The following is a 23344-nucleotide window of genomic DNA, read 5'->3' as shown; positions in this document are numbered from 1 at the left end:
GTCAAGAAATGAAAGTAATCCAAAAATGAACTCAAATTGTATAAAAAGTATATAAGTTATGAAGCCATCCAGCTTCTCCCACATGCACTTTGTACACGTTGCCGATTAAACGTTGTAAAATAACGACCACGCAGGTCAGTTATGTGTCATACAATATAATATGATAACATAAGATAGCCAATACGTCATACATAAACTAACATGTTCTGTCTTTTTTCTTTTCTTTCCAGCCATATTTCCAAAACAGCTCAGTATGGACATCCAAATCTGCCAAGGGAACCCAAATATGATCCAGCTCCTCCAGTGCCGCATGGTTTATCAGCGGCACAGCAGGATGTTAACCTCCCCATACCGGAGGAGAGCAGGATGACTCAACAGCAACAATTGACCAGAGTGGCGGCCAATCCCTACCTCCATAGAGGTAAAGTCTAGTATGTGTAGAGAGTGAAAGATGAGGGACCAAATAAACTAAGGAATCAAGTTAGCAGGTCACACTAAAAACAACTGAATGATAAATGGGAGGGTATTAGAACTAAGAGAGGTTTTGATGTGATTCTGATGAAAAGTTTGTAATGAGTCATGGAACAACATACATGAAACAATACTTTTGACTTGGGTACTGGGTCATTTAGGAGTAGTCATGTTGTGTAACAGGGTACCATAGTATGTACGTTTTCTTTTTTGTTCGTTGTCTTTTTCTCGAAGAGAAGATACAATTAAGCCTCGAGTGATTTGTGAAAATGTCCAAATGTTGTGTTAAAAATTTACATATGCTGATTAGTTTAATGATAATCAGAGGACATTGCAGAGTGTGCCCACATTCCAGAAAACCTTTCCACAGGTGTTTTTGATTGCAGTGGGGGATGGTATTGCTGGAAACAACTGTCAAGTTTTATGCCTATATATGTCAAAATAAATGTGGACTTACATGTCTAACATTGTTTACCTACTGTTGTTATCATAAGTTATCAATATAAAGTAAATATGTCATGTGATAATTGTGCTTTCTTTATTCTTTAATTCCCTCCATAGAGATTCCTAACTGGCTGGAAGTCTACTACTCTGCTGCCCCCGAACATGACCACAAGCTTAAATGGGAACTGTTCAAACTCCACGAGTTGGATGCCTACCAGGCCATGTTGACTCGTCTCTACAAGCAAGACTTGGAGAAGGTGGTCATGCGCTACGAGATCTATCGGCTTAGTCTCTATCGGGAGATGGACCAACGGTGCAAGCTGAGGCAGCCGTATCCCTCCCACCCAAAGAGACAGACTCAACTGTAATTCAGACGTGTCGCCAACTTGGTCGAGTGCCAAATAAACTCAATCTTCAAAAGTTGAACGAGTCGGCCGAGATTCGTCTCCAGTTATTTGCATCTGATGTCGACAGAGATGATTTTTTTTGTGGAAGGGATTTTTAGGTTAGTGAGAGTGGTAGATTTTAAATTTTGATAGCCCAGAGTGTTGGTCAGAACGCTGAGGTAAAATAAAAAGTGCAATTTGAAAGATCGATACCAGAGCGCATGGCAAAATTCTGCTCGAGCAGCGACAGACATCACGGAACACTCGTCGAATAATTGGCTGATTTTGTATCATAGAAGTTGTTGATTTTCGTACAGTTCACATTAGTATTCCTTTTTGTGTAAGCAGGTATTCATTACTAACTTCACCTTATCCTTCAAGAGTATGTTTATAATATAACATATTTTTTGTCAAGTGGACACTGAGCAACACATTGCTTAAAATTCCTTCTCAAACTTTCAAGGGAGAAAGCTTGCCATGACAATTTGTTATGGTAGGAAATCTGGATATGTCAACAACACCTCTTTGGATCACGACGTGCCAAGATTTGTTTTTCTCAGCAACGTACATGATATCGTTCATCTGGTATTGCATATCGAAACAGGCAAAACTGCTAAACGAATGAAAAAGATGTGGAGAACTCTTTGTACTTAGAAACCATGATGATATTGTCTGTATTTTATGCAAAGCATAATTTGCAACACTCAAAAACTGCCACTCAAAATTTGAAATTTATATAGTTGAAATCTGTTGTGGAACATACGGTGACAGGAAGTAAAATCTGGTAATCATGTCATCTTTGGTCACAGTCTGATTCCAGTCTTCAATGGTCTGCTGGCGAGCTCAACTGCTTCCAGATTGTCAACTCAATGGCCTGGGGACAACTTCCTGAATTTCTGTTTTTTTTTGGTATGTTATCATAATATGGGTTTCATTTGTAGCTGTTACAAAATGATAATAGAGCATCTGGGGAAATTTTCATGGAGTGCTAGAAATATTCTAAGTGTTTTCATCTCATTTCAAGTGAAACCCTAAAGAATGAGAAGAGCTCCCTGAAGCCAATAGAAGCAGAATAAATTACGTGGGTTCAGTGTAGCATCATATTTAATCTGAGTTTGAGGAGATTTCTTACAGTGGTACAAGAAGACCATACGATGTACTCTTTATTATCTATCGGGATAGAGCTACAGACTCTCATGGGAGTGTAATAAAAATTAAGAAGAAAACAAACAAACCAACCAGATCACTTGGTTAAATTTAAAGCATCTGATTTGAGTTTCAAGTGCCTTACAGAGCCACCTTAGGGACAGCTTACAAGGTTCTTCCCAATCTCACATGACACTTGCGAGTGTCAACAAGAAGCTAGCTAAAATTCCTCGGCATTTACTTGTCACTTGTCACTGGTTTTATTAGTAAGAAAATGCAAGTTTTTCATACATTGCTAGACATGATATTCATCATTTAATAAGTCTATATGCATTTGATGATGTACGTGAAGGAGAAGAGAGAAAAAAAGCAGTGTTAATTGGACAAGTCTGCTGGCTGTTGTAATTTAGAGATTGAGATTTTCAAGTATCACCGTTGGATTTATGATATAGCATGCAGTATACCCTGTCTACACTATATACTACTCGTTATTGTTATCGTCTGAACTATTATCTCATGTACGCAACTATCTGGCTATGATGCTGACATATTCCTGTTCAAATTTAGCATGATTGCAGTAATTTGTAGATAATTTTTTTAAGACAATGGAAGGAGAGAGCTAGTCAGTATTCCTTTGTTCATTTGTTTTTTGTTCATAAAGACAATTAGGGAATTTGAAAATTTGGATGTAAGTCCATTATTTGACAGGGTCTGTCTGTGGTGCAATTACACTTCATCAGAGTAAAATACGGACCCATGGTGTGGTAAAGAAAAGTGACTTCAAGTCTCGGAAGAGTCTGTTCCGATTAATATGTGTGAGCATGCTCAGAGACCCTCACAACAAAACGTGTACAGTTACCCACCAGAGAAAATAATAACTTGTTATGTATAAAATGTATAAATTGATACAGTTCGCAAACAGTTAAAAGGAAGCTCAAATAGTGTTGAATGCTGTTTACTTTGATAGTTTTCAGCTGCCGGGTTAAGAAACTAAACAAAGTGCGTTTCACGCTACGTTCTAATTCTGCTGCTATATTGTGACCACGAATAAATCTAATTTTATGGATATTTGGTATACTGGATATAGCAAATAACGCTCAGTGAAATGTAGTCAGACATGCCAACACTGCATGGGCCAGAATGACCTGGTAGTTCTAGCTGGTCTAATATTTTTTTATTAATATTATTATTATTATTATGATTATAAGAAATAGATATATAGTAGTACTTTATTAATAAAATTTATAGTTTGTAAATTTTTCTAACAAGTTTATTATGATTAAATACTTGATACATTTACACGATTGTGGAATCTATGCATCATTAAAATATGACTCTATTCCAAAGTGAATGTTAAACAGGATTTGACTCTCAATGGAGGAGTTTTAGGTCGTCTCCCTTTTCCTGCACGAGAAATAATTTTGCAAGTCTCAACATTTTCTAGCTAAGAAAAGATTTTGTAGAAAATATGTAGCAGTAACATTAAGGTGAACAATGGCTGTATTGATTGCATGCTACAAAAATCACACGACTGTTGTTTTTATCGAAATTACAAATCAAGCAATGCTAGTATTGTGAGAACTTTTGCCTATTGGTAGATGGTTTTGTTTTTCGATGACACATCCAATCAGATGATTGTTTCATGCAGTGTACTCTGTTTAGTAAATTAATATCGGGGTTAAAGATTTGAAGATAAGTGATGTTTTTCTACTGCCCACACTTGAAAATGTTAGGTTTGCCTCAGCATTTTGGTTAACCGTCGTGGACCAGTTGGTCAAGAAGTGCCTTTAGAGAGTTAAGACGAAAGCTCTTTGTATTTAACCCCCCGAACCCAGATCTAGTTACAAATTTCCAAGTAGCAAGGCAAGATGCATGTTTGTGGCTTTGACTTAATTATTCCAGTTAGTATGGGACGGTTATGAGCTTTTCCCGGTCTTTCAGTATTTATTCATGTATTCATGTTTCTTCTGTATTTATTATCGTCTTCCATCTTAAGTATTCATTTCATTCACACCTGTTACAGCTTCGATGGAATAACAACCCTCTTCTCTATAAGCCATTTAAAAAAAAAATATTATGTATTCATTATATGTAGTCGAATGTGATCATAATGTGAAAGAAAATTTTAAGAATTTTGACATTTTTTAATTAGTGTCAGGAAAGGTGCTTTTCCTTTCTCAATTTTGATACTATTTTATGAACGGTCTCTGCATTTTATGAAACCAATCAATTGTTTGATACATACATGAAATAGTATCATGTTTACTGTACATAAGAATTAAAGTCAACATGAATTAGATATTAAAAAAAAAAAATCATGTTTGTTTTCATTCTTTATTTCTCCAAATAAGTTATATTAATGTGACCACTGATAGCTTTCCACTCATGTTACTACAACATGCCTGAGATTGTTCTCGGTGGGTGTATTTAACCAACCCATTATGTGGGTTCACAGACAGTTGGGACATTTTATTCCGATGCTCAAAACAGTCTATACTGTCCTCTCATATGCTTTAGAGCACTCCTTCTAACAGTATGAATTTATATGGAGACCAATTGTCCAAAATTGTGAATATTCATAATTAATTTACGCTTTCGGGATCTAGGCCACCCACGTAGCAACACTTACCATCCTACAGTGAATATGACACTAACAGAGGTTTCTTTACATGCGGTTAGGAAACCCTTTCATCCATTTTTAGACTGCCAAATCATCGATGTCCATGATTTAGATCAGTGGTTCTCAAACCTTTTTGAAGCGAACCACTGATTTAGATAAAGTAAATAAATAAGTAAATATACTACCAGGACAGGAATGAAAACAAAGCATCATCTGTGGTTGATGTATTTTATTCTTTCAGAAAAATAAATAAAATTAAAAGAAATATGACTTATAGACACCATTTTCATGTGAAATAAGAGAAACAAAACATTATTTTATCAGAAAAGAAGTCATTTGTGCATCAAAAAGTTGAAAACAAACTTAATCTACAGCAACAGCTTAAATACCCACTATTCATTTGCAATTATAAAAGGAACTAATTCAGGTATATTGTAGGAAGCAGGAAGACCAGTTATCATTACATGAAATATATTGTACAAACATACAATCACATGAAATAGTCATAAAAATTGTCAAAACCTCTGGTTTCTGTCACTACATAGAAATGGTACTTAGTTTTGTCTGGCCCGGTTTAATCAACTGCCAAAATGTAAGAAAAATAAAAAGCATTACCTAGACAAGTTCAAGGAGTGAGGTTGACTTTATAAACTATACACAAACATTATCAGTCTTAAAAGCCTCAGTTTGACACAAAATTGATATATCGAACAGAATAAACGATGATATTATTAATCTAACACAGGAGAATCATGAGATTATGATTATTACCAATTGTGACTTTTTGGTTCACGTCTAAGGGGTGAGGTTAACAATTTATATCTGCAAAGCCTATTCTGAAGTTAAACCTTAACACTGTTGGAACTCAAACTACTTGGAGAATAAAGCAAGATATTCTAAAAGTGAGAAAAGAGAGTGAAAAAAAACACCATCAGAAGTTATGGTGCTTTGGTGGTTTACCCCACTAATCTTTTTTGCACGATTTAAATACCTATAAATATCTAGTCCCATGATCACGGTAACAAAGAAACAACTACTTTCCACAAATGAAGATTTGACTTAACATACACATTTGACAATTTAGAAAATATACATTAACATTTTACAGCATAATACATTATTGCACATATGTAACACTACCAGTGTTATGGAAGACATGAAAAAACAAAATAAAGTGAGAAAATTAGTAATCTTGATCTGCATTGAATTAAAGAAAGATCCAACATGAAGATGGTGTTGCTTGTCCTGTAAACTGCTGGGAGAACCTCCAAACCTATATCTAATGCAAAAAGTGAGGAAATTTCTGCACCTGGCAATGTATTGTTGGGCTGTTGCTACTGATTGCCACTGTAGGCTCCTACATACTCCTGGTATCTTATAATACACTAAGCTGTGTATAGCTGTATCTTACCATTAAGAATACTATGACATCAAAATCTGACACAAAAAAAAATAGGTTTTATGGATGTTTAGTCTGTGTCCAAAAAAAGACTCTCCATGTCACACAAACTTTTGAGTATGTGACTTAAGAGCATCTACTGCCAAGCCATTCCTTGGTTCTGATGTGGTGTAATAAAAACAAGAAGATTGACAGAAAACGTGTGGCAGCATGTACTCTCGTTAGATTCCAAGAGCAGCGAGCAAGACAAACTTGAAAATTCGAGTCAAGGCACATGAAAGTCAGTCACAGATATAGTCAAGTCACTGACAAGTTAAAACCAAAATAAAAGTAAACGAATGACAGAAAACTGACGGGGACATTTCCAGACAATGAAAAAGAGCAAAGAAATTTACGGCTAGGGCTGGGATTTGAACAAGTGAATTGTATAAAAAGCAGAGGTCACCGGTTCAAATCCTGTTCTAGCCATAAATGGTCTTTTGCTCTTATACAAGTTGAAACAAACAAGTGATTCCAGATTATTGGTCACTGACTGAGGTCAATAACTCTGAGGAGATAGCCTGACACCAATTGCATCTCTGTCTGTTGCTCAATTTACATGGATTCTTGGGTCTATTGAACATATAAATAGCAGTGTGAAGGATCCATCCTGGACACTATGACTTTGATGACGTAGCGGACTTTCTTCGCGAATCCAAGGCGTACATGTCACCATCGAAACCTAACCTGGCCATTCTCTCAACTGCTATTTTGTCCACAAGAAAAGCCTGCATAGAGAAAATGCGATGGAAAGAAGGATTAGAAATGTTTAGGAACACACAGGCAGTTTTCACACAAAGGGACTGAATTTTATATAGCCCTCAAAATGCGGATAACGAGGCTAAATAAACTGAATCACTCATAATTCACTTTTATGAGAGAAATAATAATATTGCAGAGGAAACCCCAAAAACCTAATTATTACTAAATATCATATATATATATATCGTATTGTCCCAATGCTAATTATCACTATAAACACTCATTATAAGATGTTTCTAACAGGAATGTCATATTGTCCATAAGTAGGATATGTCACATAGTGCCACCGACAACATCAAAATGTTGCAATTTACATTTCTTTGTCAGTTAATAATTTCATAACCAAATTCAAAATACTTCTCATTAAATGACAGGAGTTTATACTATTGATAATAATTTCTAATATAAATTTGTCAAATAAATAAAACTTTTAACTAAAAATGATTTCAAAACATCAAATCTAAATATGACATCATTTTACTGATGACTTACCATGATAAGAGACAGCTTTTCTTCGTACTCCAGACTGTTCAGAGGCGGGTCTTGAGCCTTCACGCATTTCTCTGACACGTTGTTGATGGCCATCTTGATTCTTCCTAGAAGTTCATTCTGCGTAATAAACACAAAGAGTGTTTTTGTTATTTGCGGTTGATCGCACACATGGAGAAGATGAAATATTGGTTGTCATTTTTGACCTGTTTTTCAACATCAACTCTAAGCTAGTCAACCATAACAGGTTACTGGCAAAAGTTTATTTAACCCCACCTACATATGTATCAACTGAATGTCAGGATGTATGCACTAACATGGCATTATTATGACTATTCTCATTATTACAGTACCTATATGCATGACAGAAGGGGGAAAAAATGACTAATATTGCAAAAATATCTTGAAAGACTAAGCAAAATGTAAAAATATTTTGGAAGAAATTTTAAGAAATTAGCTGTATTATGCAATTGGGTGAACTTAAAAATTTCATAATTAAAAATAATAAATAGAAAATAATATATTAAAATAATTTAAAACTTTTCTTTACTGCTTAATTTATACTAGTTATACCAAACGTTCCAAATATTTGACAAAAATATGATTTCAACTCATCTAACAAAGACACTCCGAAGAAATTTGTCACCCAAAAATAATTAATGAAGGTAGTACTGACCAACTTTATTCCCAATATTGAGTCTCTGTTCACCTCAGTTTGCAGTAGATCCTGCTATGACCTAAATGTAAGGCCACTCTAACTCTTACAATATTGACTTAGACAGGCTTTTTTGTAGTTACATTAGCACTATGTTAACAGTTTTATTCTCTCTCTTATTTTCTTCACGTCTAATGCCCTTGTGCAATAGCAGCATCAAGCCCATAAACAATTACACAATTCACAAATTTCTCCTTAGCAACATCATTCAGCTTCAATTGGTTATTACTCAAGCTAATGACACCATTACTCAAATAAACACAATCCTCACAGATTTTGTCTAAAAATAAACCTTTAGCAGACTGATTGTTGCCCAGATACATTTAATATGAGCAATAACAAAAACAACCAAAGAGTGAATATGAGGGGTTTTTTTGTTTTTTTTAATTTCTCCATTTACTTAAATATTTTAAGTGAATTTTAAATTATAGACTAGATGATGAAAGACATGGTTAAATTATCAAAAATTGACCAAGATTGATTCAAAAAAGGGTTGCTTCCTTTCATCTGCATGTGGGCTGTATGGCAAATTTACCAAAATTAATGGAATAAAGAAAGAAAAGGACATCACAAAAGACATCAATGCCCACCCGACTGATTTTAATGGTTAATCAATGCCTTATAATAAATCATGGCCATCTCACCTGATCTCTGAACGATGTCATATCAGTAAAGAACATTTCTTCCAATTGTGTATTCATATCTGTTCTCTCCTCTTGAATATTCTGAAGTTCAGCTAGTTGTTTGTTAATCACCTAGAATCAAGCACAAACAAATAATATAAAATATGAAAAGTATGAAAGATTTAAGTTATCCCTGGCAACGTCTAACTTTCAATATGGAGCTCACAGAATTTAATTCCGAGCAGATGTTGAGACCTCTTAAGGATCTTGATAGAAATAAAATCTTAAATTCTTGTAATAACTCTATTTTTAATTAAAGAAAGTATATGATATATCAGGGAAACCAGTATTTTAATCAATTTTTAATGAACAGTATTTTAATGAACATCATAATATTGTGTAGAATATTTCCTGATCTCATGCTGACAGTTATGTACGTGCTCTATCAATAATAAGTGGCAAGAAAGTATGTTTAGTTTAGTTACGGTAAAGTACAGCAAACCAAGATCAAAAAAAGTGACTACAAACTGTCTACAATGAGTCATTTCCATTTTACAATTAAGCTGCACAAACTTTTGCAGTGTAAAACGTACATGTACATTTCTTTAAACACAGTACATTACAGTATATACTGTGCATAAAGTACATAACGTTGATACTGGCAACATAACCTTTGAGAGGCTTTTAGCAAAAGGTTAAATCACAACATAAGAATCATGTTTTGACAGTATATTAGCATACTTTATTTTTCTTTAAATTAAGGGAATATTTGGGAATATCAAGATTATGGCAAACTGCAGAGCATAAGAGATGAGCTTTCAAACACACCAGCATGTCTTCCTGCCTGAAGCATGATATCAAGGATTTTAACATGCTGCTGGATGGCTGGGCCAGCTCAGCTAGTGCTCACAGGAGTCTCCAAACTAATCTCAAGTCATACCTTGTAAAACAATAATGTACATTAAGTTTTTATTATATTATGGATATTAATCATCCAGATATTTTCATAGCATGTTTTGTAAATTTTTGTTATGACAAGTTATGATTTATCTGGCATGTAGCCCCTGGTATTGAAAAAGAGGTAAGACATGACCGGTAACGGATATCTAGAACTATCTTTGATGTAGATTAAAACTGATTGCATATATCATGTAGCTTTGATATACTATAGGCTGGAGTAACAGTATGCTGCTCTTCTATGGGCTGACTTTGTTGTTATGTTATGTAGTCCTTGTTATAATTATATTCATGAAATAACAGAATGTTATAAGTAAACCGTTGTAGTCAGCATGTATTGCAACCAGGGGCGGACTGGGTTTTAAAACCGGCCCGGGCATTTTTTCACCTAGACCGGCCCATTATTCATTGACATGTTACCAACTAGTGATAGCCGTCCTGGGGGAGGGGTCCATTGCGATTCTTTTGAAGTTAAGGAATGCCCAGATGCAAAATGATGCTATATTTCTCAATTTTGTAGGTAACAATAATCCTTTAAAAAATAGCAACACTTGATTAAACTGAGGAAAGTTAAAAACGTAAACAAAATTAGGCAAAAATATGTTTTAGACTGGATTTTAAATAGTTTTTCAAGCATTTTGTGACAAATGCTTGAATAAATTGAAAAAAACTAAATAAAATCCACTAAATCATATATGTTCAATAACACGAGCACATGTCATATCTACAAGAGTAGGAGCCTACGCAGTTCGCTGATTGTGGCAGCCAATCCATCAATGATATTTTTAGTGTCAAGTTTGGCCAAGATCCTTTTTTCCACAGACATCAACATGAACGCCTCAAGATGTTCTTGTGTCATTATACTTCTCAAACGGTTTTTGATTCTCTTCAAAGCAGAGAAAGAACGTTCACATGCCACTTGTGACACAGGTAGCGTTACCAGCAGCTTGTAGGCAAGCCCAATGCTCTTGTAAGCATCGGTGAAAAGGTTCAACTTGAGGAGCACCTTGTAGCAGCAGAGAGGACAGTCTTTACATGACTGATTCCCACAGTTAAAAATGTATTTCTACACAGCCCGTCTGTATTCTATTAACTACTGTGAAAATGGGCTGTAAATTTTACCAGGCTCCCAGCCCACCGGCCCACCAGGCATTGCCCAAATGCCTGTGTGGCCAGTCTGCCACTGATTGCAACCGAAGGAAATTTAAATCGTCAGTATGAAACTGAGTCACTATAGTCCAGGGTTGTCCAACCTACGGCCCGCGGGCCACAATCCGGCCCACCACAGGGTTGCGTTCGGCCCGTCAGAGATGCTCTATGGTGCGAAATTTTAGTGAGCAGATTTATTGATAACAATTTGAAGCTATATAATCAATCATTCGAACCTTCTGGGTCCAAAAAACTGCATACAGGTCACTTTGTGTGACACTCTCTCAGCGGAGGGGGGGGGGGACGGCTGAACTTTATTCATCTGTTTTATCAGGAAGGAAAATAAATCAGCGCGCTCCGCTCGAAGGGCTCACATTTTGTTGTCTTGGGCTTCGGGCAAAAGAAAAGAAAATCGAGCGTAGGGCTCATGCGGCCCCTCCTTCATCATAATCATTTCATGTGGCCCTCCTCTGTAAAAGGTTGGACAACCCTGCTATAGTCTATACTTCCATGCTGTAGTAAAATGATCCAAGTTAATGAGTATCAACACATTGGCAAGATCCCATTGATGAAATGTACTCCCTCGGGAGGTTTAGTAGCAACATGGGCGTCTAATTTTGATAAGTGCGGGCATATAATATTTTTTTCCCGTTTCAATTGCTGTGTATCTAAATTTTCAGAGTTTGATAGAATTTATAGTTAGTACAATGTACTAAGTTGGACATCCAGGGAAAAAGTGCAATGCTCCAAAGTGTCTGCTAACGATGAGAGAGGTACCAACATCATCTGGGGGGGGGGGGGGTAGAGGGGAGGGGCACTGAAATCTCACCACAATACTTAATCATGAATTATACTTCTCTAATGCTTGGGGGAGATGTGGGTGGGGGGGAAGGGGGGGGGGAGATATGATTTGCACTGTTTATTGTCTGGCAGGAGGATATAACAGTTTTGCTTGAGGCAAGTGCCACTCTTGTCCCTGGATTTAAACAAGACGTATCATACCAATTTCTTCTGCACGTGGTTGGTTTTGATTTGGTTTAGTTCTTTAGTGGCTGACTCTACTCCATCATACATGTCCTGAACTCTCTCTACCAGGGACCTGTTTGTGGCAGCCAGAGTCCGATGCCGATCCATTATAGCACGCAGCATGGAATCATTCACTTCAAGATAATCTAGAGCATGAAGATAAAGGAGTGCATTTTATCATCAAATTGCTGCAACTCTTTAACTAGACACCGATACGACAATCAGAACTAGAGTATTAAGCCATGCAAAACATGGAGGCAACACCTGAGTTCATTTGAATGTAAACATATGTAATTGTGTAGATATATAAATATGCCTTCCATTGATACTGAATAGAAAGGAAGAAAGAAAAGACAGAAAAAAAGAAAGGAAGACAGACAAACAGACAGACACTAAGACAGAAAGAAAGAACGAAATAACGAAAGAACAAATGCACGAACGAACGAAAGACAGAAAGGACAGACGAACGAACGAACGACAGACAGACAGACACAAAGACAAACAGACAGACAAAGAAAAAACAAAATAACGAACGAAAAAAAGAACGAACGAACGAAAGAAAGAAAGAAGAAAAGAAAGAAAGACAGAAGGAACGCAGGAAAGAAATGTTAATACTCAGAGATCTTAATGATTCCCATTAATTATAAACACAATATTTGTCAACAAGACACTTTCTCTGTTATTTATCATGTCATGTCATTTTCCCGTTCTTTAATAACCTGCATAATTAAGGAATATTGATATCAAACACTACATAGGCAACCGTCCAAAATCAACCCAAATTCTAATTTGACATGAATGCATCTCCATGAAATCACTTTACAAACCACATTTACTCCATGTTGTCACTTATGATACAAATCTGTTGCAACCGATGGTAAACAACAAACACTCACATCACTCTACGACATAATATCTGATGACAAAATTCAATGTCTGGTAATTCATAACATTGCTCATAAAGGACACTAAAATCTGGCACTGATGCGGAACATTTCATGTTTTTCTTTATGCAACATAAAGCCTGCCTATAGATCTTCAATCACATATTTAATGTCGCATAGAATTATTTGGTTGGAGCCAAACTCAAATTTGTTATTAAATTTGGTATGGAGATACTAATCATTTCAAAATTCTAAAATGTCCAGGAATTTACATCTATTGCCAAATGAACAATGTATAATAATAATAATAATCATAAAAATAATAATAATAATAATAATAATAATAATAATAATAATTAAAGTAATAGTAGTAATAACAATAATAATAATACTACTAATAATAATAATATAAAAAAAATTAAATAAAAACAAATATGGACAGAATGATGGTCCGGCTTATTTAATAAACAAGAACATTGCTGAAAGATATGTGATATTATAAACATTAACTGACAAGTTCAAAATTTGCAAAATAAAGATCTGCAGTTACCATCTATACAAAAGAAAAAGAAAATGCCTAAAATATGACTTACTCTCTGGAACATGATCAAGAACCTTCATTAAATACACTTCAAATTTCTTGTGTTTTTGGATCCTTTGGTCTAAGAACCCATGTCTGGATAAAGAAAGAAGAGGGTCGCAGATCTCACAAATTTGATAAAGAATATAATAATCTATATCATAACTCAAGGAAAGAAAGCACTTTCTTCAAATGTAGCAAAACTTAAAATGTAGTTTTGAATTGATAAATTTCCTTTTTGTCCTCAATGTGCATTAACATTTAAAAATTGTCTATTTGAACTGTAACAGATATAAGGGTAGTGCAAATAAAACTGACAATATCATATTTATTTTTTTTTTATTTTTTTTTTTCTCTCCCTCCTGTTACTGTTACTTGCCATTTTTAAGCCTTTGAAGAAGATCCTGCCAGGATCGAAACGTCAGGCTAACTTACTTTTACACATTCTCTTACACATGCTCTCTGGTGGATAAGCAGTTCGCTAACAGTTTTATTTTATTTTGATATAATATTTAACTCACTTATTTACAGAGGAAGATGTTATTTCTGCAAAGCAACAAATGCATTTTGACGAAATTGTAATCATTGGCAGCTATAACCATGTATGCCAAATGTATCACATTTCAAGCATAAATCAACAAGAAGATTTCAATAGGCAAGTTAAGCACTTGAACAACATCTGATGTGACCGCATCACAGACCACCACCCACTCTGATCAAATCCAGGGGAGAACAGAGGGCTGAAGTACCAGTCAAAGTAGATCAAATTCAATCAACCATATCTATAGATAGGAACAAGATATTGACACAGAATTTTCAACAAACAGAGTGTGAATTTTTTTTCTTTTTAAGCTAAGCATTTTCCTACCATTTATTTAGCCTCCTTTCCCTCTTTCTCATACAGGAAATAAATTAAAGTTCACATATTTCATAGAATTTTGAGGTGTATGAATTTCTAAACCTTAAAATACTGAAATTCCCCCCCCCCCCCAAAAAATTAAAAAATAGCTTTGGTGTCCTTTAACTGTTAAACATCTTTGCATGATTTTTGGGTAATTATTTGGCCATTTTGCAATGCTAAACCAATTGAATTATTCTCAGCAACTGCTGAAGTGCATTGCAGAGAAACTGATGCATACTGATGCTAATGCAGCGTGATGACAAGTGACATTTTCTCTAACAAAATGAGTGATCAATTGGCATTTCATGACCTTAAGTCATGTTCAGAATTAGTATTTTGGTGTTTAATATTACATGATGATATTATTTTTAGTTTTACCTGTCTTTTAATTCATCCAGCTGAGTCACAAGCTGATCTAGTTCGCTCTCTTTCTGTTCCTTTAACTTCAGTTCCGTCTGATATTTATGAATCGCTCTTCTACGTTTTGCTTCCGTCTCATCTATGAATTTCTCAAATTTTTTGACACGATCCTTCATCTGTGAAAGGAAAGGAATCAAAGGGTTAACGTCACTCGTCGGAAAGAGAAATAAAGGAATACGAAAGAAGAGGCTAGGCATGGAAAATGTGTTGGAATGGGAGAGAGTGGAGGGGAAATTAAAAATGAAACATGAATGACTTAGCAGCTGCTTTTGAAAAGTGCAGGTAAAGTAAGAACAAGTTATTTCCTGTTATCATGACAGACTGTCGCTGGGAAACTTTTGAGAGGAATGAACCCTACAATAATTGGCTGCATGGCCGAGAGAATTCATATTTTTGCCAGATAATGATTACATATGTTATTATTATCTGGCAAAAATATTAATATAATTAAATATTGTGACCATTACTTTGAATAGCTACAAACATAACAAACAGACAGTTGGAATCACCCCCCCTCCTCGTCCAATGTGACAGAATATGAAAACCATTCATTACATCTTTTTAAAATCTTGTTGAAATGCATAAATATATATATATATATATATATATATATAAATGAAAATCGAAATGAGTTGGAAAATCAAGAACAGTGAAAAAACTTTCAGCCTCCACCGGGATTCGAACCACGGGCCTTCCGCTCTAGGCTATGGACGCTGATTGTATGTCCAGAGGTTCGAAACCGGTAAGGAAGGTCGTAATTCGTTTGTCACCTGTATCGAACAATACTAGTTCTGTTTTGGTGACATATTTGCCTTACTCTAGAGAACAAACATGATTCTAACTAACTCAAAGTCATTTATATATATATATATATATATCGACACATATATTATTCTCGGGGGGGGGGGGGGGGGAGCGGGGCGCAGTGGGAAGAATGGTATTTTAAGCCAAACACACACTGCCTGACCAGACTTGACCAGATCGTCACGACCGAGTTTTTTTTTATGTTTTTGAAGATGCATGGGTCTCACAACTGTACCCCACACACTGACCATCTGATCAGCGCACATAACGACTGGTTACAGCTAGCAACCTTTGCTTGTTTAGGTCACTGGTTATCTAATTTCCCTGTGACTGGTCACATAAATTTGTTAAAACTGTACAGCCTAAGTGGTCTTCAGCCCATGCAATGTGTGGCAGGCTTTAACGTCTAATCTTTAGTCACCTCTACCAGTAATTATTGAATATGTGGGAAAGAATTGTCGATTCTTTCTTAAGTTGTGCAAAAGGTCAATGACATGTACAAGAAGTTACTATACAACAATAGCTTGTAGAAAGTAACGGTAAATTAACGAAAACAAAATAACAAGAAAATATATCTAGGACATGAAAAGAACTTTCTAGAACTATAGATATAAAAAGTGTAACAGCAAGATGAGAAACGATGGTAATTAACAAGAAAGGGCAAAATATAATTACAACTCAACAAGAAATGATAGTAACAAAGAAATTAATGATCGCAAATATTTGCTGACATGACAGAAAAATAGTATTTAAATTTAATTAGTTGCTTTAATCAGAATTTGACCACGCACTAAATTATAAAGGATCATTCTATAAGCTTCTGCTGTAGTGCTAATGGTCCCCACGCTTTTAAATAAACATGACATTTCAGGCTTTAAGACACATGTCTTACGGTCTACTACGTAGGAACGAAACTTCTGGGGTCCTTACATTACGCTACCTACGGTAGTCTTAACAATTTTAACTTTTGCAAAATAATACTACTTAATAACACTATTGTTAATTTGAGTGGAGGGGGCATTCAAAGAGCAAGAAACCTTAAAATCTGCTTTTGCAAAACGAGGGCTACAATGGCAAAACTACAAAATCACAGGAGAGCCTACATCCAAATTGACCCAAAATGTTATATCTGCTGAAGAAGAAACATTTCATTATTAAAATATAACAATAAGAAAGAGTGTTAATATGAGGATTTTTCAAAATTCAAAGATTGTCAAGACCCAGAGTAGAGGATTTTCCTTCCCCCTACTTTCTACCACACCGTATGGGAACCATGAGTGCTTATAACAGATATTGGGCTCTGTCATAAGGACTTTTATCACCCGTTCCAGAGAAATTGAGAAAATTCTATGAATTTGAACTTGCAGCAAAGAATGCAACGAACATTGGGAGCAAAATGTAACAGAAGCCAACACTCAAAGCAAACATAACTGAAGCTGACAGATTCATGATCACACAGATGCAGAGAAACATTAAGCAACATTTTGCTCCATTAATGTCAATACCGACTTACATCAATTGCAGATGAAATACAGACTCCAAGAATCGGATGATATGAATGTTCTATTCAGGAACAAGGATAGAAAATTAAATTGGAAACTCAGTATGACCAGGATTAGTAAGAATATTTGATGAGAAGTAATGTCTCCCTCTATGACTTCTTCACCAGGTAAGTGTGAATTTTTTTGATTGTTATAGAAATGTTTGATTTGTGAGCCCTTATCAATTATCCAACCTACGTACTGCATGCAAGCTTCATAGCATGGTCACTGACCGCGATAGACAAAACATCAATGGAATGCAACAGAAGATTACACAACTCTTTTAGTGAGCCAGGTTTTCTCATCAATTATTGCAGAGATGTGAAATTTCGTTCACACGTTATGTGCACTTGCTCTGTGTGTTTTGTGACTTTGCCAAGTCCCAAAGCTTGTAAACAAGAGGATTCATTGCATGACAATGTGAACTTGTCTTGGTGTGAGTTAATTGTTAATGCTACTTAAGCCTTCAGTTCTAATTCAGCTGTTAACAGTAAACGGATACGCTGCCCAGGGATCTGGGGATTTGTCCTGACATTGTTTCACAGTTTCTTTTGTGCTGTAAAATGCAACAAAAAAATATGCAATATTTCATCTGTCCTTGTTTCAGAAGTCCTTCCTCTCATCGGCATATATGTCTCAGATTATCTTTAGTAAGTTCTCGGACGAGAGACCTAGTGTCTCAACAAGATGGGGATGGACCAGGGACCCTAGTAAATCCAGAAATTTCAAGTCGTTTGTTTGATTATGAAACCTACCAACATTGTGAACCTCTTGTCACTACCTCCTCTCCCCCACCTTCCCTCTATACTACCATATCTAAACCAACCTCTAGCCCCCCTTCCCTCAATACTCCCATATCTTAAACCAACCTCCTTTCCCCACTTCCCTCTATACTCCCATATCTCAAGTAACCTCTTGCCCCCCACCCTCTATACTCCCATATATAAACCAACCTCTTCCCCTCTTCCCCCCCCGCCTTCCCTCTATACTCCCATGTCTTAAACCAACCTCCTTCCCCCTTCCCTCTATACTCCCATACCTTAAACCAACCTCCTTCCCCCACTACCATCTATACTCCCATATCTTAAACCAACCTCTTGCCCCCCCCACTTCCATCTACACTCCCATATCTCAAGCAACCTCTTCCCCCTCCCCCCCCTACCCTATATACTCCCATATCCCAAGCAACCTCTTGCCCCCCACCCTCTATACTCCCATATATACACCAACCTCTTGCCCCCCTTCCCTCTATACTACCATATCTAAACCAACCTCCTTCCCCCACTTCCCTCGATACTCCCATATCTCCAGCAACCTCTTCCCCCCTCCCCCTAACCTCCATACTCCCATATATAAACCAACCTCTTGCCCCCCCCCCGCCCCACCTACCCTCTATACTCCCATATATAAACCAACCTCTTGCTGTCTCTGCTGTAAGTCACCTCTCCTCCTCTCACAGTACTCCATCCTCTGTTGGAATTCTGCCCGTTTTACCCTCAGTTCCTCTGTCACTTGTTCGACTTCCACCTCTCGTTTTAGCAGCAATGTCTTTTGTGTTGTATTCAGTCCGGTCTCAATAAGCTGAGCCGCTGACTTCAATGAGGAGGGAGAAGGGAAAAAAAATTGAAAACACAGAACTTTAAAAGAAGGAATGCAATCATTTATTCAAATACAGTTGATAATGTCAGCTATTATAAACATGTAATGTGATGCCTAGTGAACTGCACACTGTCACTGATGAGGGAAGGTTCATTAATTAGTAATTATTGAAACAATTTCCAACTTGCTCTTGTACTCAGTAGTATGCCACATTCACGTACAATCTACCCTAATATCTTAATAGACTTTGATAGTATAAAATATTTGCAGGTATTTCTTCACTGTATGCAAAAAATGGTTATATCATTAGATAATTAGTTAGTTAGTTGGTTTATCCTTCTTTATCTGACAAAGCAACAAAAATATTTACAAATCATTACTTCATTAGTTCCTACTGCATATTAGGAGTGAAAATAGAGAGAGACCGCATATGGTCTTTGCCCATCACTCATTTCATATGATAGATGCAGATGTTGGGAAGTTGGTTGATCTGTATCTTTCAACTGAACTTTCTACAATGTTACCATACATGGTTGTGTTTCCTTTTTGTTTTAACTACAGTGTGCTTTCAATATCTGGTCTCACTCAATTCTGTTGCTGATGAGCCTATAGCCACTTGATAAACAATACCGAACTTCAGCCCAGATCATTTAAACCATCTTATTTAAATGCATAGCCACTTGATGAACAATATCAAACTAAATATTACAAATATTTGTAACAAACATTACTTTATATCTGAATAGTGAATTTATGTCTCCATAGATGTACAGAAAGATTATGGCGAAGAAACAAAGGAAATTTTTCAAACCTCTTTGACGATGGGATACTTGTTGACATCTTCTGGTGGTAACTCATCCTCCTCATTTCTGTAAGTGATGTAATATTGGGATCATAATGAAAAATATTATGAAGGGGACTATTGATCAAAGGGTGAGAAATCTTTTAAATGCAAACTTCCATATATACATCATGGTTATGCTTGAGTAATTAAAATGCCTCACACACCTTTTTGACACAAACAAGAACAGGCTGATCTATACTGTTTAAAGATTAATTGAAAAATAAAAACGGAAAAATTAACATTGCTCTAAGGAAAATGAAGTCAATTTTAGGCGATGATTGTAAATTTGGAACAATTCTACCACAGACCTGCTTTCTGCAATGGATATCAGTTACACCATATCCATATCCTGCTGAAATACAATTTTAAAAAAAGATGCCAAAGCCTACCTTTTAAATCATATGAATGTCTAGCTTGTAAATATCTTTCTTGCTTTTTATTTTCTTACAGTGTTTGATGGCATGTTTTAGATGTTTTAATAGTAAATTTCTTATCTTCTGTATTTTTAAGGTTATGCATGGACCCCTTTGGAAATAAGCTTTTAGCTTAAAGGGTTATTCTTGGCATGTTATTTTCTTTTCAATGCATATAAGTATATTTCCATCTTGTATTTTAAATGTTTCTCTATATGCGCAATTTTTTGTATGTACAGTAGATGAAGAGTGATAATTTGCTGAATAAAATCAAATCAAATCCTTTTAAAAAAAATTGTTGATAAACCCCCTCTGCTTTCAAAAAGTTGCAAAAATTTGAATGCAGCAAGGATTGACTTGCTACAAGAATTTGAATTAAATACAGTTTCATGGATTTCTTAGGCTCTTCTGATATCCTAGAAATATCCCTAGATAAGAATTAATGACTTTTTGTGATTGGCTTCTACTGGAAGTTTGATAAAGAAATTAAAATAAAAAAAATAAAGCCTAAATCAGGAAAAAAGTTTTGAAAGCTTTTAATCCTTGCAATGTACACACTGTACATTGTACTTCTATGCTTTTCATGTACTTAAAAGATCTGCTTTATTGGCTCCAATTATAGCACGCTATAGGAAAGTTTTGTGATTACGTAATCGACCTGCCACGGTCATACGTAAATCGACCTCAGGCTCTAAAATTAGCCTGCATAGCTTCCTCGCACCATTAGGCTCTTTGTGTAAACGCTGTGTGGAAATATGTTCATGTCTACAGTGTAGTTAATCATACAGCGTTCACACAAAGACCCTCATACAAGAGAAAATATGTGGCAGGTGCTCCAGACTAATAAGTAAAAAGAGGTCATTTTAACGACCAAGGCAGGTCGAATACGTAATCTCAAGAAACTTTTCCATGTCAGCGTGCTATAGTTTGGGTCTATACAGCAGACCTTTAATTATCATTTTTGCAATGCAGGAAGCTTTTAAGTTACATGGAACATGGAAACATCACCAACTTGGTCCAAATAGTTTTCTCGAGTGACAAATAAAGCAACAGTGATTTCAATTTCATTTATTTTTGTTGAACATGATAACCTGAACAGTAGAAAATATTTCAACAAAAATAAAAAGGAAAAGAAAGAAGCTTCACCTGGTATGATCTCCAAGTTGGGTGACAAAGACATTTTGTTTCGGCTCCTCTAGATCTAGAGTTGATGTCTTTAGAAGCGGCATTGGTAATGCCTTTGTGGTGTATGATGACATCTTCCTTCTCTCAGTTACAAGGTTCTGTAATCATTTTAATTGATGAAAAATATCATTTCAAAGTCATGCATATATTTACTTGATACACAAAGTCAATTTGTTACAATAAGTATGCTATATAGAGCTATGGTGCTGAAAATGGTCACCACAGTCAGGGGGGCAGGAAGCTTCCAAAAAGTGGGGGTGGGGGCACAACATCAGAGGGACACATTTTCCTTCCACAACCACCACTCGTTATGCTATAAACCGATACACACCGGCCATATCACGTAAATATATATGATGTGTTAGTATGCTATCAATACTATATATCGCGATTGTATATTGTTAACCGTGCTACAAAAAGATAAGGGATGCTATTTCAAAAATAGCATGTACAGACTAAAAATAAATAATTAAAATAAAATATTAAAATTAACAAAGGCTTAAGAAATCCAAAAGACAGTTCTTCATCAAAGGGGCACATTTTATTTGCCAGTAGGGCACATTTGCTATTTTGGAAAAAAAGTGGGGGGGTCATGTGCCCCCCGGCTCCTACCCCCTGACCAGTGATCATGTGACTATGTCTCAGATTTGTTAGTGTCACCTGGCCTAGGTAAACTCTATGCTTCTGTTTACTTGGAGGGATGATCTAGTGGCAATTTGGAGGAATGTGTTACGAAATAAAGCTGCACATTTCCATTAATATGTTGAAACATTCATTTGTGATACCTCTTACATATACCACCTATTTAATAGTCTCTAAATTAATGAGTCATCAGAATATGAAGCAATATCAGTTGATATGCTGTTGGCAGATGTTGATCCAAGATCATTGATAGGTTTTAAATGAACCAATGCATGTCTTTTGAACTTAGCTACATATTGATCCAACTGCTTGTCATGAAATATAGCTCATTTGAATTTTAAGCTACAGATGGTATTTTGGACATATGAAATGTTAATTATATTCACAATAAGCCTGTTTATTCTCTGTGACAATAATCATCATGGCGATCAGCTTCAATGGATTCTCCGTACTACTTATATAGACCAAGCACGAAGTTTCCGAAATATTGGAGTTATGTCACAACTACAGTTGGGCCAATATGTTGTTTAATTTGGCCATCGAAAAGACTTGTAGGTTACAACATTCAGACTGTCTGAATCATGCATGTAATCTCCATGTCATATTTTAAAATTTTAATTATTGCAAGATATCTACATTATAATGCCCACACACATAGGCTAGCCTAACTGTAACTTAGTCTGTCAGAAATTTGAGATGGGTAAAACTCCTCACATGGAAACCCAGAACGTTACACCATTTTCTTATTGAAAGAATGAAAGAATGTAAGGCTAGCATGCATTCTTTAAGTTAGAACTGTATGGAAACGTACAATTAACTTACAGAGTTACAGGGGGGGCCTAACAAGTAACATTAACGATTGTGCAGTAGCTTTAAAACTTACATATAAGTAATTTAAAGTAGCCTACAAAGTTCTGAATAACTTCAGAAATGGACAACGTTTGTCGGTTAATTAGCGAAATACTTACATGTATGCTGGGTCAATGTATAAAATTCACTTATTTTTTCGGCTCAGTCATCACACACTTAGTTCTACTTCTAAGGTAGGTCCGTGAACCGAATAACTTAGACCTAAATTACCAAGGTGGTTACCTGCGAAGCCCCTTGCATCGCACTGTACTAGGTTGCAGTACCTAGATTCGCATTCAAATCGTGGTTTCCATGGTGTAACACATACACAAAGGCAGTGTGCGAAGGGGTCGAACTCAAGCTCGATTGTTGTTGGCATGAGAAATCGATCACTCATAACTTTGGACATGTGCAGCAGTGATTTATACATATCACTTCGTACAGGTACTGATCATA

At 35.9% G+C, this 23344-nt stretch overlaps 2 protein-coding genes across 3 annotated transcripts in view; one reads left to right on the top strand and one right to left on the bottom strand.

Moving 5' to 3' along the window:
- LOC139971264 (protein salvador homolog 1-like) overlaps positions 1–6237 on the top strand; it is an 11741-nt gene extending 5504 nt beyond the window's left edge. The window contains exons 7-8 of the mRNA XM_071977581.1: positions 231–421; positions 1033–6237. Coding sequence (XP_071833682.1) covers positions 231–421; positions 1033–1283 — 442 coding nt within the window. The 3' untranslated portion in view covers positions 1284–6237. The remainder of the gene's footprint in view (positions 1–230; positions 422–1032) is intronic.
- LOC139971261 (coiled-coil domain-containing protein 42 like-2-like) lies at positions 5993–23344 on the bottom strand. Of its 2 annotated transcripts, none has more exons than XM_071977575.1 (10): positions 23132–23344; positions 21359–21495; positions 19767–19824; positions 18773–18949; positions 14970–15127; positions 13704–13786; positions 12203–12372; positions 9116–9226; positions 7760–7876; positions 5993–7233 (listed from the first exon to the last, which is right to left on the bottom strand). In XM_071977575.1, the coding sequence occupies exons 1-10, from the start codon at positions 23147–23149 to the stop codon at positions 7123–7125; spliced, it is 1140 nt and encodes a 379-aa protein (XP_071833676.1). In that variant the 5' UTR covers positions 23150–23344; the 3' UTR covers positions 5993–7122. The 2 variants fall into 2 exon arrangements, with proteins under 2 accessions (XP_071833676.1, XP_071833677.1); XM_071977576.1 differs by having other exon boundaries at positions 23008–23146.

The sequence above is a fragment of the Apostichopus japonicus genome, chromosome 8, assembly GCF_037975245.1.
Source record: "Apostichopus japonicus isolate 1M-3 chromosome 8, ASM3797524v1, whole genome shotgun sequence".
In the NCBI taxonomy this organism is placed as follows: domain Eukaryota; kingdom Metazoa; phylum Echinodermata; class Holothuroidea; order Aspidochirotida; family Stichopodidae; genus Apostichopus; species Apostichopus japonicus.
The sequence above is the reverse complement of the archived record's forward strand: the minus strand, read 5'-3'. Positions and strand labels throughout refer to the sequence as shown.